General features: G+C 26.9%; 4 protein-coding genes across 4 annotated transcripts; 2 read left to right on the top strand and 2 right to left on the bottom strand.

Moving 5' to 3' along the window:
- Positions 1-1,779: 1,779 nt before the first annotated feature.
- OCT59_019889 (uncharacterized protein) lies at positions 1,780-2,210 on the top strand (the record flags this gene model as incomplete). Its single annotated transcript, XM_066143836.1, has 2 exons — positions 1,780-1,904; positions 2,078-2,210. 2 exons carry the CDS (start codon positions 1,780-1,782, stop codon positions 2,208-2,210), a joined length of 258 nt encoding a protein of 85 aa, XP_066005546.1.
- A 5,067-nt stretch (positions 2,211-7,277) lies between these two features.
- Positions 7,278-8,182, bottom strand: OCT59_019888 (uncharacterized protein; the record flags this gene model as incomplete). The annotated part of the gene is made up of 3 exons (XM_066143835.1): positions 7,278-7,385; positions 7,456-7,818; positions 7,892-8,182. 3 exons carry the CDS (start codon positions 8,180-8,182, stop codon positions 7,278-7,280), a joined length of 762 nt encoding a protein of 253 aa, XP_066005545.1.
- A 1,997-nt stretch (positions 8,183-10,179) lies between these two features.
- On the bottom strand, positions 10,180-11,445 carry OCT59_019887 (uncharacterized protein; the record flags this gene model as incomplete). The annotated part of the gene is made up of 5 exons (XM_066143834.1): positions 10,180-10,290; positions 10,360-10,722; positions 10,794-10,964; positions 11,040-11,170; positions 11,238-11,445. The coding sequence occupies 5 exons, from the start codon at positions 11,443-11,445 to the stop codon at positions 10,180-10,182; spliced, it is 984 nt and encodes a 327-aa protein (XP_066005544.1).
- A 1,575-nt stretch (positions 11,446-13,020) lies between these two features.
- Positions 13,021-15,287, top strand: OCT59_019886 (uncharacterized protein; the record flags this gene model as incomplete). Its single annotated transcript, XM_066143832.1, has 3 exons — positions 13,021-13,353; positions 13,432-13,669; positions 13,762-15,287. The coding sequence occupies 3 exons, from the start codon at positions 13,021-13,023 to the stop codon at positions 15,285-15,287; spliced, it is 2,097 nt and encodes a 698-aa protein (XP_066005543.1).
- Between the last annotated feature and the right edge of the window lie 962 nt (positions 15,288-16,249).

Genomic DNA, 16,249 nt, shown 5'->3' with positions numbered 1-16,249 from the left:
GTTCATGAAGTATATCATAATAAAAGGCAGTAATTTGAAGTTTCTTCTTAGGTAAAACTGATTGTAAAGTTTCAGAATGATTTTTAACAGGAATTTTAACTGTTTTTTTTTTTGAAGTAATACATCTGTTTGTGAAGTTTCAGCAAGTACTAGATTTTCCTTTTCATATTCCTTAATAATTTGTAAATCTGGTTGTAAAGTTTTAGAAAGACTTTTATAGAATCTTTACTACTTGTCTGCTTTTTTGGAAGTGATGTATTTGGTTGAGAAATTTCAGTAAGTATTAGATTCTTCTTAATAACTTCTTGCTTCTTTTTAGTTAAATCTGATTGTGAAGTTTCAGAAATATCATATTTTTTAATGATTTCTTGCCAGAATATTTGTAATTCTTTACATGTTGTAAATGCTTTATTTTTATTTATAATAAGAAGAAATTGTTAATAGTGCACAATTTTTTATTAAGGTATATAGCCAGTTCCTCCTCCAGAACAAGCAGACTTTACTAAACAACAAAGTTAGGATGCCTGAATTGAGAGCAAGAGCTGATTATCAAACTAACAAATCCAGTAATTCTTATTAAGTGACCACGACCAGTTTTAAGAGTTACCCACACTTTGCAAAATAAAAAATAAACGCACCTTATTCAATAAATAATAATCGCACCTTATTTTTTACTGCAACAAAAATATCTGGTTCAAATAAGTTTTTGGCTACATTTAAAAGCAGTTGTATGATTCATTGACACAAAAAAATCATTATCAAATATTCAGCTTTTGTCAGTCAAATTCATTATTACAAAAGATTATAAACTTTATATACAATTCATGTAAGAATGAATAAATATTGCTCACATTGCATATAATATATAACATTTATTCATATTAATCTAGAAAAAATAAGTATTATGATGTATTTAACATGATGCAATCCATGTAAGAATGAATAAATATGGCTCACATTGCAGAAATATAATCATAATTTAACATTCATCTGATAAAGTAAGATAATTTGTTAAAAGGAAAAAAGTTTTATCATGTTCACACTTTATTATCAATAAATGTCTATATAGTACAGAATTTACTTTTAATTAATTAATAATACGTCAGGGTCTAAGCCTAAGGGACCCACAACCTACTACCACCGTTATTGCTTGTAATATCTCAGTCTTTTATGTGAGATCAATTCTAGTTTAGCTTTTATATAAGTTAATTAAAATCATAAATTGAGTACTTTAAAATTTGATTAATAAATGAGTTGTTTAGATAAGTGATAATATAGTATTACAAATATCATCTAATATTATTGCAGGACTCCGGAAACTATATAAAGATTGTTTTAAAAAACTAAAAATTTATATAAAAAAGGAAAAAATTCATAATAAAATTGGTGTGACATTCCTTTATGTATTTAATTTAACTAAATATAGCAAGATCTTCAAAAAATTTTCCTTATAGCTTTACCTATTTTAACGGTAACCTGTCTATAGAGTTTCTGGAGGCTAGTATCATCATTAATATTCTGTATGATACAATATTTTAAATATATGATTACTAGACATTTATTAATAATGAGAGGAATTTTTTGTATTAAGGGTCAATTTAAGTAAAAGAATAACATTGTAACGGTAGATATCGAACTTGATTATTTAGAATGGAAAGGTCACATGATTATAAGTCATGTGATAATAAGTGATTAATGAAAATCAGATGGATTTAATTGAGGATGATCACCTTTATCTTATTGGTAGATCATTTTTTATCTCAATATAACCTTGCTAAGATGTATGATAATAGAATAGGAATTGAAGAAAATATAAATCAAGCAATTTATTGGTATAAAAAATCTGCTGAACAAGGAAATGATGATGCTAAAATTAAATTAAATAAACTAATAATAAATGAAATGTAAGATAATAAATATACTTTAAATTAAGTTCTTATTAATAAAACATTACAGATTTATATTATTTGAATGATTATACAAAAAATATGGCAAGTTAAATGTATAAAAGAATATTGGCAAGGTAATTTAATAGTAAATATTTTCACTGGGATTTCCAATTATAGTAAAATCATAGGTTCAATTCTGCTGATCAATGGAAATTAGAAGAATATAAAAGTAATACAAAAGGAAAAGAACATACAATAATAGATTGGAAAGATGACAAATTGAAAAATATAAAAATAACAAATAGAAAGGAGCATAAATAGTGTAAAGTGAATAACATAAAAGATAGATTATAAGAATAACACGTAAAATGGAAAGATAGCGAATTAAAAGAACATGTAAAATAAAAATACATAAAATAATATTAGAAAGATAAAAGAATATAAAATAACAAAAATAAAAAAGATGAAAGAAATAAGATAGTATATAAAAATAGCACCTAAAATAGCACATAAAATAACAGAAATAAGAAAGATGAAAAAAATAAGATAGCATATGAAATAGCATATAAAATAGTATATAAAATAAAAAGAAATAAAATTTATAAAAATATAAATAGGGGCGAAATTTGAGGTGAATTCAGTAGTTCAGGTTAACTCAAATTTAGAAATTAAAGAAGATTAAATAAAATTATCCTTTAATTCCTTTTACACATTTAATTAATTATTTTGATTCTTTTTTATACTATTTTCTTATGATGAAAAAGTATATTTATGTAAATATTAATTATTAAAAGTTATTTCAAATATACTTATAGTTCGCCTAAGTTTTAATTAATGTTTAAAATGAAAATAATAAGCTGAGAAATGAGAATAAATATACATTTTTGTAACAAGAATTAAAGCTGCCACCTGAAATTAGGAATTTTACCATTTGCCGAAACTGAAATGGTAAAATTAATTTAGGAAAAATACTTAATTCTGAAATACTGAAACTATTCTGAAATTCTGATTAGCTGTTATAATATCACATGACCAAAATTAAAATTTTTACCAAAATTATAACTGTATTTTAATACCATAATTCTGGCTCCATAGCGATCTTCCTAACTATAAAAAAAATTTTTACTTAAAATATATTTAAAATATATTTAATTTTCTTTAAAATATACTTAATTTTCTTATTTTATACTTAAAATATACTGAAAATTAAATTTTCACAAAATTTGAATTAAATTGTATTTAATATACACTTAAAATATATTTAATTTACATTTAAATTTTGCCCATTTCAGTATATTTTAAGGATATTTAAAATAAGAATATTTTAAGTATACTATTATATACTTCATCTGCAAATTGAATACGGCGTAATATTACGAAAATTTACGCCTGCGAAATACTCCGTAAATTTACATGACCTTCGAAAAATTACGCAACAGTAATATTTCGTAATTTCAACGCAATATTTCATAAGTTTACGCGTAATATTTTGTAGAATTACAATGTAATATTGCCATGTATGTAAATTTTATATTGTAGAATTTCTTAGATTTACGGTGCAATATTTCGAAACTTTTCGAAAGTGTAATATTTCATAATTTTACGTCGTGGGATTTTTGTAGGTTTACGGGTGCAATATTTTGAAACTTTTCGAAAGTGTAATATTTCATAATTTTACGTCGTAGGATTTTCGTAGGTTTACGGGTGCAATATTTCGAAACTTTTCGAAAATGTAATATTTCGTAATTTTACGTCGTAGGATTTCGTAGGTTTACGGTATAATATTTCGAAACTTTTCTGAAGGTATAATATTTCGTAATTTTACATCGCAGAATTTCGTAGGTTTACGGTATAATATTTTGAAACTTTTCTGAAAGTATAACATTTCGTAATTTTACATCGCAGAATTTCACAGGTTTACGGTACAATATTTCGAAACTTTTCCAAAATATTATTATTTCGCGAACTTTTTTCACAAATTCAAGTGATTAATATATGTAATTACAAAATAATATTTTTCACTGTAACTTACACGTAATATTTTATAAATTTATGTAATTTTTGTATTTTTATTCGAAATATAGTTACAATAAATAATTTGTATTTAAAACTATCATAATATTGCGTTCAATCTCGTCAATAGAATTTTTTTAATCTTATTTGTCGCTCATCTTCATTTATTTGACTTTCGTTCTTTGACTTTTTATTTTTCAACTTCACTTCTATTTCATCTGTGATTAATATTTTGCTATATCTGATATTATAAAATAAAAGTCATTTGGATAACATTATTTGTTAATATCAAAAGGATGTGTTGTAAAGACAAATTGTTATTAAAACTTAACCTATAAACATAATTGTAATAAAGTCGTACGAACATTAACGAAATTATGAAGTACATACTTCAGTCCTTTTACACTGCTACGTTGATAGCATGCGTTAAATTCATTTTTGCATCAACGAATATTACAAAATCAAAAGTTAGACCAACAGTTATCATTATGCGTGATTATTAATATTTTTTATAAAAAAAAGTAAACTTACGAACATTAACGAAATTGTGAGGTACATACCTTCCACTCCTTCTACACTATTACGTTGAGAACATGCGTTAAATTCATCTCTACATCAAACAAACATTACAAGTTCAAAAAGTTGGACCAAACAGTTGTGATTATTATTAAAAAGTCATAAATATACGAACATTAACGAAATTAAGGAATACATACCTTCCATCCCTTTTACACTATTACGTTGGGAGCACGCGTTAACTTTATTTCTACAAGTTCAAAAGGTTAAACCAACAGTTTCAATATGCGTGATTATTAATATTTTTTATAAAAAAGACGTAAACATACGAACATTAACGAAATCGTGAAGTACATACCTTCCATTCCTTCTACACTACTACGTTGAGAGCGTTAACACTGGTAAAAAAATGATTTATCCTACACATATCTTACACATATTGGGTACTTAAAATGTAGAAAATCATACACAAATAATACACATATCATACACATATCGGGTACTAATATATATATCATACATATATCAGGTACCTGATAGGTATACTATATATATAAGTACCCGATATGTGTATGATATGTGTATTATTTGTGTATGATTTTCTACATTTTGAGTACCCGATATATGTAAGATATGTGTAGGATATGTGTAGGATAGACCATTTTTTTACCAGTGTAAATTCATCTCTACATCAAACAAACATTACAAGTTCAAAAAGTTGGACCAAACAGTTGTGATTATTATTAAAAAGTCGTAAACATACGAACATTAATGAAATTAAGGAATACATACCTTCTATCCCTTCTACACTATTACGTTAAGAGTAAGGTTGCTTGCCGAAATCTAGGGGTTTAGGCAAGATGGAGTTTCGCCGAAAAGCGAAATTCTGCTGAAACTATATTAAAGTTGTATTAAAAAACTGGCGAAACTTTAGAGAAAGGCGAAACTGCCGAAACTTATTATAAATGCTGAAACTGCTGAAACTCTGCCGAAACTATAATAAATCTATAGTAAAATTTTGACGAAACTAATCGTAGGATTTTGAAGAGGTTTAGACAAGCAACCTTAGTTAAGAGCACGCATTAACTTTATTTCTATAAGTTCAAAAAGTTAAACTAACAGTTTCAATATGCGTGATTATTAATATTTTTTATAAAAAAGACGTAAACATACGAACATTAACGAAATCGGGAAGTACATACCTTCCATTCCTTCTACACTACTACGTCAAACAAACAATTACAAGTTCAAAAAGTTGGACCAACAGTTGTGATTATCATTAAAAAGTCGTAAACCTACGAACATTAACGAAATTAAGGAATACATACCTTCCATCTCTTTTACACTATTACGTTGAGAGCACGCGTTAACTTTATTTCTACAAGTTCAAAAAGTTAAACCAACAGTTTCAATATGCGTGATTATTAATATTTTTTATAAAAAAAGACGTAAACATACGAACATTAACGAAATCGTGAAGTACATACCTTCCATTCCTTCTACACTACTACGTTGAGAGCGTTAAATTCATTTCTGCATCAACGAATATTCAAGTTCAATAAGTTGGGCCAACAGTTGTCATTTTATGTGATTATTAATATTTTATAAAAAAGACGTAAACATACGAACATTAACGAAATTATAAAGTACAAATACCTTCCATTCCTTCTACACTACTACATTGAAAGCACGCGTTAACTTTATTTCTACAAGTTCAAAAAGTTAAACCAACAGTTCATTATGCGTGATTATTAATATTTTTTATAAAAAAGACGTAAACACATTAACGAAATTACAAAGTACAAATACCTTCCATTCCTTCTACACTACTACATTGAGAGCACGCGTTAATTTTATTTTTACTTTATAAGTTCAAAAGTTAGACCAACAGTTATAATTATTAATATTGTATAAAATAGTTAAATTATAGAGTATAAATACTTTCCATACCTTTACCATTATATTGTACGCAAAACTTTCCATGAACAATTATTAATATTATGAAATAGTCGTAAACCTACGAATATTAATGAAATTATGAAATATAAATAACTTCCATACTTCTACTATATTGAAAGTACGCGTTCATTTTTCCAGCAGCTGTTGCAAAGCTTTTTCATGTATAATTTATTAATATTATAAATATTCATAAAGCCTATGAATATATATAAATACTTTCCATGATACTTCTGCTAGTCTTTTGCTATGCAAATGTACAATGAGCGGTCCTTGCAAAATAGAGCGTATAGAGAATATTAAGTTTGTTTATTTAATTCGTGTTTAGCTATTTTTAGATGATCACATGAACACATGTATATGCCATAATAGGTTAATTTATCAAATTTACTAGATTTATAAAATTAATTCGTAATCTGTGAGTCAAATTATATGATTTTGGTAGAGTCCTAAAGAATTCTGACCTCGACTATTAAAAAAAAATTCTTGCATGATAAATATAAAATTAAGAGAAATATGCATGACGTGTTGATAATATATACTATATAAATAATATAACAAATAACTAGAGGTTAATTTGTAACACTTTTCACAAATTTGTAATTTCTTATGGTCGGCACTCGGCATCAGACTTGATAGAAATAAATTTAACTTTCCAAATATTGCGAAAGAGAAACAAAAAAATGAATTTAACAAAATTGATAAATTTTGTGCGATCAAATTCAAAATAATTTTGTGTTTCATGGATAAAAATTCTTTTATTTGTTTAACAGTTATCAGCCAAATGAGAAAAACTCAAATTAATAAATTTTATATACAAATTAATCGCAAAAACATAAAATTCACCAGTCCTGCCACACCAATAAAAAAAAATATCTTATGCATACAATAAAATTCACCTTATTATACATCATCATCTTCATCTTCAGTTTCATTTCCGCTTTCTTCTTCCTCATAGCTATTATCTTCAAAATCGAAATATCTTATGCCCATTTGACTGTTGATTTTTTTCTTTAAAGAATAATATGATTAGCCATGAAATGATATTTTATTAAATGCTACTACAAAATTACAAACTTACTAAAAATTTTTTAACTTTTTGTTTCATGATATTCTTTTTACACCTTACTTCGTCATGATTTTGGTTTAAAATTGTTGAGCAGATCGCAAGAACATATGCAAGTTCTGCATTAGAATGGTCATTTTGGAGGGCTCTGTCAATAACGCTTGCTAAAATAATCGAAGAATTTTTGTCCTTGGGATTCATTTTTTTGAACAGGCCTTCAAAACAATCTTTAACTTCAGGTTTTCTCTCCCACTTTGCTACTTCAGACAGCCCAGCATTTGTGTTTATAGGTGGTAAACGGGATCCGAATATAGAAAAAATAGCCTCCCTTGATTTCGAGGACAATGTTTCTCTTACGGACCATACTTGTTTTGTTAACTTTACAAAGAAAGTTAATACTTAATATTTTATTTTATTTTATTAAACATTTTGTTATCGAATAAGGACTTACTTGTTTATGTATATTCTCGTTGTAATACGCGATCCAATCGTCTTCAGTAAAATTAGAGAAAAAACTCGCATGGTTCAGTACTAAATATCCTTCAATCAAAATAATTAGAACGTAAATAAATAATAAAATTAAATATTTCAAAGATATTCCTACCACTATGAATGATTCTTTAATGCTTGATAACAAATTTATTTTATCAGAAAGTAAATTTTTTAATTCGGATTTAAACTCGTGTATTTCTTTACTTAAAGTATCGATTTTATTTTCAATCTTTGTTAATCGATCTACCATAATTACAATAAATATTAATTACAAGATAATTTTATTAATTTCTTAAATATTTGTGAATACCTTCAATTTTTGAATTTACAGGAAGCCATCTCTTAGTCTGAAGAACGTTAACTTCGTCATTGATGGTTTCGCTGATGTTGATGTTAGTTTTACTGTTGTTGTTTCAGCTTCGGCTTTGGCTTCTATCACTGCGCTTGTGATTCCCTTCGATTAGCAATTCCTCAATTTTCTTACGAGAGGATTCTCTCAATTTATTTCCTGATTCCATAATGATACTTTTGAAAAATGGGATTTCTTACAATTTAAGAAAAAAAAATATTTCTGAAGAAAAAAAATTGACCATTATTTATGAAAAAAAAAAACTCTTTAAACCAAATCAAGCAATTTTTCGTACCAGTCATTAACAGAAACTTTCAAATACTCAATAATTACATCATGCAAATTTTCATACCAGTCATTAAGCAGAACCGCGGAAACTTTCTTAGTAATAATTATGTCAGTCGAGGAAATAAAAACAAATGCGCATGAATATAAGGATAAATCGCATAATTACTCATTATTCTAAACCAAGCAAAAAACTTTCTTAGTAATAATTATGTCAGTCGAGGAAATAAAAACAAATGCGCATGAACATAAGGATAAATCGCATAATTACTCATTATTCTAAACCAGGAAATTTTTTTGTACAATTCGCATAATTACTCATTATTCTAAACCAAGCAAAAAAACTTTCTTAGTAATAATTATGTCAGTTGAGGAAATAAAAACAAATGCACGTGAACATAAGGATTAATTTGCATAATTTCAATTACTTACTCATTATTCTAAACTGGGTAATTTTTCGTATCAGTCATTAAAGCAGAACCGCAGAAACTTTCTTAGTAATAATACTTCAGTTGAGGAAATAAAAACACGCACGTGAACATAAGGATAATTTCGATTACTTACTAAACCAGGCAATTTCTTCGTACCAGTCATTAAAGCAGTAACCGCAGAAACTTTCGAATATTTAATAATTATATCACTTTATATGGAAATAAAATAAATACGCGTAAACATAAGTTTTTTTCCTTGTTATTATTATGGATAGAAACCGCATGATTTCGATACTTACTCATTATACTAAACTAAGCAATTTTTCGTACAAGTCATTAAAGTAGAATCCGCAGGAACCTTGAACCTTCGAATATTTAATAATTATATCATTGTTATATCATATATGGAAATAAAACATAAACACGTGAACATGAGTTTTATTATTATGGATAGAAATTCGCATGATTTCGATACTTACTCATTATACTAAACCAAGCAATTTTTTGTACAAGTCATTAAAGTAGAATTCGCAGGAACTGCAGAAACCTTCGCATACTTAGTAGTAATAATTATGTCAGTCATATCTTACATGGAAACAAATAAACATTAAAGTTTTTCTTTGCACGATAAAAAATTTGTATAATTTCGAACATAAGCATGCATACACAGAATAAAAAATCTAATGATACCACTCCTGAGTGAAATAAAATTCCAACTCATTATATATTAGTCAGGGTTGTTTGATCAGCATTTTTTGATCACGAATTTATTAGTTGATGTGATTGATCAGACAATGAACTCCAGTCTAACCAATAAAAAATAGAACAATTTTACACATTCAATTGTAACTATGAATTTTAACAAAATTGCGATCAAATTCAAAATAATTTTTTGTGTTTCATGTATAAAAATTCTTTATTGTTTAACAGTTATCAGCCAAATGAGAAAAACTCAAATTAATAAAATTTTATATACAAATTAATCGCAAAAACGTAAAATTTATTGATTTGTTTTTTGAAGGAGATGCTCTTTTAAATGACATATCAATTACTAATTCGTAATATTATATTATTAATATGAATTCACCAGTCCTGCCAAACCAATAAAAAAAAAATAATAAATTTATTAAAACAAATAAACATATATATAATTATCTTATGCATATAATAAAATTCACCTTATTATACATCATCTTCTTCATCATTTTCAGTTTCATTTCCACTTCCTTCTTCCTCATAGCTATTATCTTCAAAATCGGAATAAATTATGACCGTTTGACTATTGATTTTTTTCTTTAAAGATAATATGATTAGCCATGAAATCTTATTTTATTAAATACTACTATAAAATTACAAACTTACTAAAAATTTTTTAACTTTTTGTTTCATGATATTCTTTTTCAAAATTATTTCGTCATGATTTGGGTTCAAAATTGTTGAGCAGATCGCAAGAACATATGCAAGTTCTGCATTAGAATGGCCATTTTGGAGGACTTTGTCAATAACGCTTGTTAAAACAATCGAAGAATTTTTGTCTTTGGGATTCATTTTTTTGAACAAGCCTTCAAAACAACTTTTAACCTCGGGGTTTCTTTTCCATTTTGCAATTTCAGACGGCCCGGCATTTGTATTTATAGGTGGTAAACGGGATCCGAATATAGAAAAAATAACCTCCCTTGATTTCGAGGACAATGTTCCTCTTACAGACCGTACTTGTTTTGTTAACTACGAAGAAAGTTAATACTTAATATTTTATTTTATTTTATTAAACATTTTGTTATCGAATAAGGACTTACTTGTTTATGTATATTCTCGTTGTAAAACGCGATCCAATCGTCTTCAGTAAAATTAGAGAAAAAACTCGCATGGTTCAGTGATAAATATCCTTCAACCGCTCCACAACATTCATCTTTTGTTGGGTAAATCGATACTTTTATTAATAATTTCGAAACATTTTTCACAACATCCTAAAATTAGTCGAAATTCAAAATAATTAGAATGTAAATAAATAATAAAATTAAATATTTCAAAGATATTTTTACCGCTATGAATGATTTTTTAACGCTTGATGTCAAATTTATTTTATCAGAAAGTAAAGTTTTTAATTCAGATTTAAACTCTTGTATTTCTTTACTTAAAGTATCGATTTTATTTTCAATCTTTGTTAATCGATCTACCATAATTACAATAAATATTAATTACAAGATAATTTTATTAATTTCTTAAATATTTGCGAATACCTTCAATTTTTGAATTTGCAGGAAGCCATCTCTTAGTTTGAAGAACGCTAACTTCGTCATTAATGGTTTCATTGGTGTTGATGTTGGTTTTACTGCTGTTGTTTCTGCTTCGGCTTTGGCTTTTATCACTGCGCTTATGATTCCCTTCGATTAGCAATTCCTCAATTTTCTTACGAGAAGACTCTCTCAATTTATTTCCTGATTCCATAATGATACTTTTGAAAAAGTGGGATTTCTTACAATTTAAGAAAAAAAAATATTTCTGAAGGAAAAAAATTGACCATTATTTATGGAAAAAAAAAACTCTTTAAACCCAAATCAAGCAATTTTTCGTACCAGTCATTAACAGAAACTTTCGAATACTCAATAATTACATTATGCAAATTTTCGTACCAGTCATTAAGCAGAACTGCAGAAACTCTCTTAGTAATAATTATGTCAGTTGAGGAAATAAAAACATATACACATGAACATAAGGATAAATTCGCATAATTACTCATTATTCTAAACCAGGTATAGAAACTTTCTTAGTAATAATTATGTCAGAGAGGAAATAAAAACAAATGCACGTGAACATAAGGATAAATCGCATAATTACTCATTATTCTAAACCAGGAAATTTTTTTGTACAATTCGCATAATTACTCATTATTCTAAACCAGGAAATTTTTCGTACAATTCGCATAATTACTCATTATTCTAAACCAAGCAAAGAAACTTTCTTAGTAATAATTATGTCAGTTGAGAAAATAAAAACAAATGCACGTGAACATAAGGATAAATTCATATAATTTCGATTACTTACTCATTATTCTAAACCAGGTAATTTTTTCGTACCAGTCATTAAAGTAGAACCGCAAAAACTTTCTTAGTAATAATTATGTCAGTTGAGGAAATAAAAACACGCACGTGAACATAAGGATAATTTCGATTACTTACTCATTATTCTAAACAGAACCCCGCTTACTTCTAATAGAGGTCTCCGAAAATATAAGGTAAAATTTATATTAAAAAAAATTTTAGGTCTCTTAATAGATAAAGGTAAAATTATATATATGACAAATAAAGGTCTCCGGATATGTAAGGTAAAGTTAAAATAGGTTTCCGGTTTTATAAGGTAAAATCAAATATAAGTTTACAAATGTTTCGGTAAATAATAAGGTAAAATTGTATATAAAATTTAATATTTACCTTATATATACTAATTTGAAATATTGTACAACAATTATTACAATATTTGGTAATATACGTTTTATAATTTTTTCTCAAAATAAAAAATTTATTCTCTTCTTTATACTTGTAAAAACCATTTTATATTTTTAATTTTATTTGCATTAGCACTATCTTTTTGAAAATTATTACAAAAATTAGCTTTTAAAATATAAAAATTCGTACAGCAATTAGCAACTTCAGAATTTAATTTCAGTACTTTGGTTAAATCAAATCATATTTTACTATCTAAGAAAGTTGTTTAGTAAGGTCGAACTACTTATATTTGAATTTTTATAGCAGTTGGAGTAATATTTATTGCATACGAGCATTTTTTTATTTTAATATTAACTTAAAATTTACGTCATATGCGCGGATCTTAACTCTAACCCCAATTTTTAAGACGTAACTCCAAATGACGGTCATGTTAAATTGGATATGGTAACACTACATCAAACCATTTTATTGGTCGATCTAATCTGTAACACAAATTTCATGCAAAAAAAAAAAATTCACGAAACTTTGTAAAATAATTACGCGGTTTAAAAAATTATTCCTAGCTTCTAATTTGCAAATGTCTGACACACAAGAAATTCATAATTACCCCTTTGACTCAATTATTAATTTTAAAAAATCAGGACATAGTTTTTCATATAAAATTATAAAAGAAGGAACGTATCCTAATAAATCTTTATTAGCATACACTCTTCCTCCTAATAAATATCGAATCCCTGATGATTATATGGTAGAAACAACTTGGGGTAGAAGTAATAATCGATGTGTTGTTCAGTGTTTTATTAATTACATTGATAATAAACCAGTTTTTCAAATCTGGTTTGGAAAGTGTTTTGAACATGTAGTATCTTCAGTTAGAAGTGCGACGGATGTTACAAATTTATTTCATAAAGTTTGTACACTAAATTATTTTTTTTTAGTTTTTCTATTTTTTTCTATTTATAAATTAACTTTAAAATATTTATTTCAGGAATATACATCTTTAAAAAAAACAAAAACATCAGGAATTTATTTGTTTGGTCTTCATCTCAAAACATTAGAAATGGCAAGAGAAGGCAAGCGACGTGCACATATATTAAAACCAATTGACCAATGTGGAAATTCCACCCTTACAAAACGTGCTATGAGTATTGGAAAACATATATTAGCTGAATTCAACGAAAAAACACAGAAGCTATATAATTTGGAAGACGTACCAGCATTGGAAAGTATATGTTATTCTGTTAATAAAAAACATACTTTTAATATCAGTTACGAGAATGAAGATAAAACTAAAAAAAACAAAAACTTGAATCAATAGTTAGAGCATTAGATGAAGGCAATATTCCAAGAGATTCTTATAGACGTCTATGTGCTATAGAATATAACCTACCACGTGAAGGAGAAATATCTAAAGAACGTATAAATATAAATGAAATAATGGTCCAGCTCATACCAATAACAATAGTAGATATAAATACTAAAAGTCAAGTGGATGAATCCGAAGGAGTAGATATAGATGATGAATCTATAACACAAGAAGTAATTAATGCAGTTGGTAAAGATGGCTATAGAAATATTAATAATATATTGTATTATTTGGTTCCTAACCTTGTTCAAAAAGGCATCTTGAATCCAGATCAGCCCATAATTAATCTTCAAATCTCTGGAGATGGGCGAAACGTAGGAAGGAAAGTAAAACATGTAATCATCACAGTGGCTATTTTAGATGATAAAAATACTTCACACAAACCAGATCATCATTATACGACCATACTCTATCCTGGATGTGAAGATTACAACTCTCTATCAAATGCAATGACCCAATTCTGCCATGATCTAAGAAATTTAAAAGAAGGACTGGTAATTGATAATGTAAAGTGGAATTTTCAATTTTATTTTTCGTCTGACTGGAAGTTCTTAGCAATCTGTTTGGGTTTTAATAGCGCTCATAGTAAAAATTTCTGCCCTTGGTGTACAATTGATAAATCACAACAAGGAGATCTATCAAAAGAATGGAAGATTAATAAAGAAATAGATAAGTTAGTTGAACAAAATAATTACTATAAAGGACATATAAGAAAACCACTTTTTGATATGATACCTCTTAATCACTGGGTTCCTGATGAATTGCACATTATGCTTAGAATTACTGATCGTTTATGGAGTCTTGTGATAGCAGAATTAACAGAATATGGTTTGTTTAATGATACTGCACGAAAGATAATTGTAGAGGAAATGAAAAGAATTAAAGTTAAGTTTCAATTCTGGCAAATTCAAGAATCTAAAACTTGGAGCTACACATCATTAATGGGAAATGATAAGATCAAAGTATTACAATTCTTTGATTTATCAAAAATTCTTTCAAGACAACGCGCTAATATGATACAAAATCTATGGAATAAATTTTATGAACTCTACATAAAAATGAAGGACCAAAAAACAAATGCTGAAGAATTTCAAAATGATGCAAAGAATTGGCTTACTTTATTCTTAACGCCATCTGAAGGTATTCCAAATACTCAAGGATTCAAAAAAGGTCTTTATAAACCTAATGATATGACACCTTACATTCATGTGTTAGTCCATCACGTTTCTGAATTTATGACAATTCATCAAAAATGGGGATTAAAGTCATTTTCATGTAGTGCAGTGGAAAAAAAAAATCATCAGCAAGTTTCTTATTTTTTTCGTAAAACAATGAAAGATGGAGGTAGAAAATCCAAGTCATCAGCAATTATTGAGATCTTAGAACATGAAAATCGATCTCTTTTTTACAATTACCATAATGTTTCCTTAAACTCTCAAAAACCTCATAAAATTCATATTAAAGCTGAAAATAATTAGAATGAAAATGCTTAATATACTTTGATACTGTTTTTTTCGTGTTCAAATAATCTATTTTATTCAATCATAGCCTGGCTATTGTAAAAATGAAAATAAATGTGACCTGCGTGAGGTAAATTACCATTAAAATCAGTATTTTTTTGTTTTTTCCATTCTACTACTAATTGACCACGTACGCATTTTGGTTTGCGTAATTTTTAATTGTTTCATAAGTTAATGCAGCTGTAATAGGATTTTCGTCCCCATCTTCAATATTATTGTCATCATCACAAAGTACAACATAAGTACATTGCCGTTGATCGTAAAATTTAGTCTCCCAACCTTCCATCTCTAGAATATTTGCTAATATTTGATTTGATGAACCTCCACAAAATATACACTTGTAAATACCCTTTGTAGCAGAGTAGTAATGTATATAGTTTTTAAATACTGCATAAAACTGACTTTCAGTAGCGGGAATAGAAACTGTTTGTTTTCCTAATTGCCTATATCCTTTTGGTAATCTTTTGCGAATATAGTGAACTAAGATGGCTTTAAATTGGTGTACGGTATTATCAGGTAAAGCATCAATATCTGGACGTAAAGAGTTGTATTTTATAATAGTATTTAAATGTCTAGTCAATCCCCCCCTTTTTTTAAACAGTTTCCCGCATATATTACATTCAAATTTTGAATCATTAGTTGTTGGAGTTGTTATTTGAGTTGTTGTTGAAGGTGGAAGAGCACCGGTAGAAACTACAGCTTGATTCATATTACCATACCTAAAATATAAAAAAAAACACTTTATTAATTAAAAATATTAAACACTGTTGTAAACTTTATTCAAATTAATACGCGAAATTTACAAATAACAAAAATTTTACAAGCAAACTACTTTTGAATTACTAAATATAGTTTAAATAAAGTTAAAAAATATTTTTTTGTATATAGAAATAGAATAGTACACTCAACATAATTTACCT

Source organism: Rhizophagus irregularis, chromosome 29 (genome assembly GCF_026210795.1).
Source record: "Rhizophagus irregularis chromosome 29, complete sequence".
Lineage (NCBI taxonomy): Eukaryota > Fungi > Glomeromycota > Glomeromycetes > Glomerales > Glomeraceae > Rhizophagus > Rhizophagus irregularis.
Note: the sequence above shows the minus strand (reverse complement) of the source record. Positions and strands in the feature narration are given on the sequence as shown.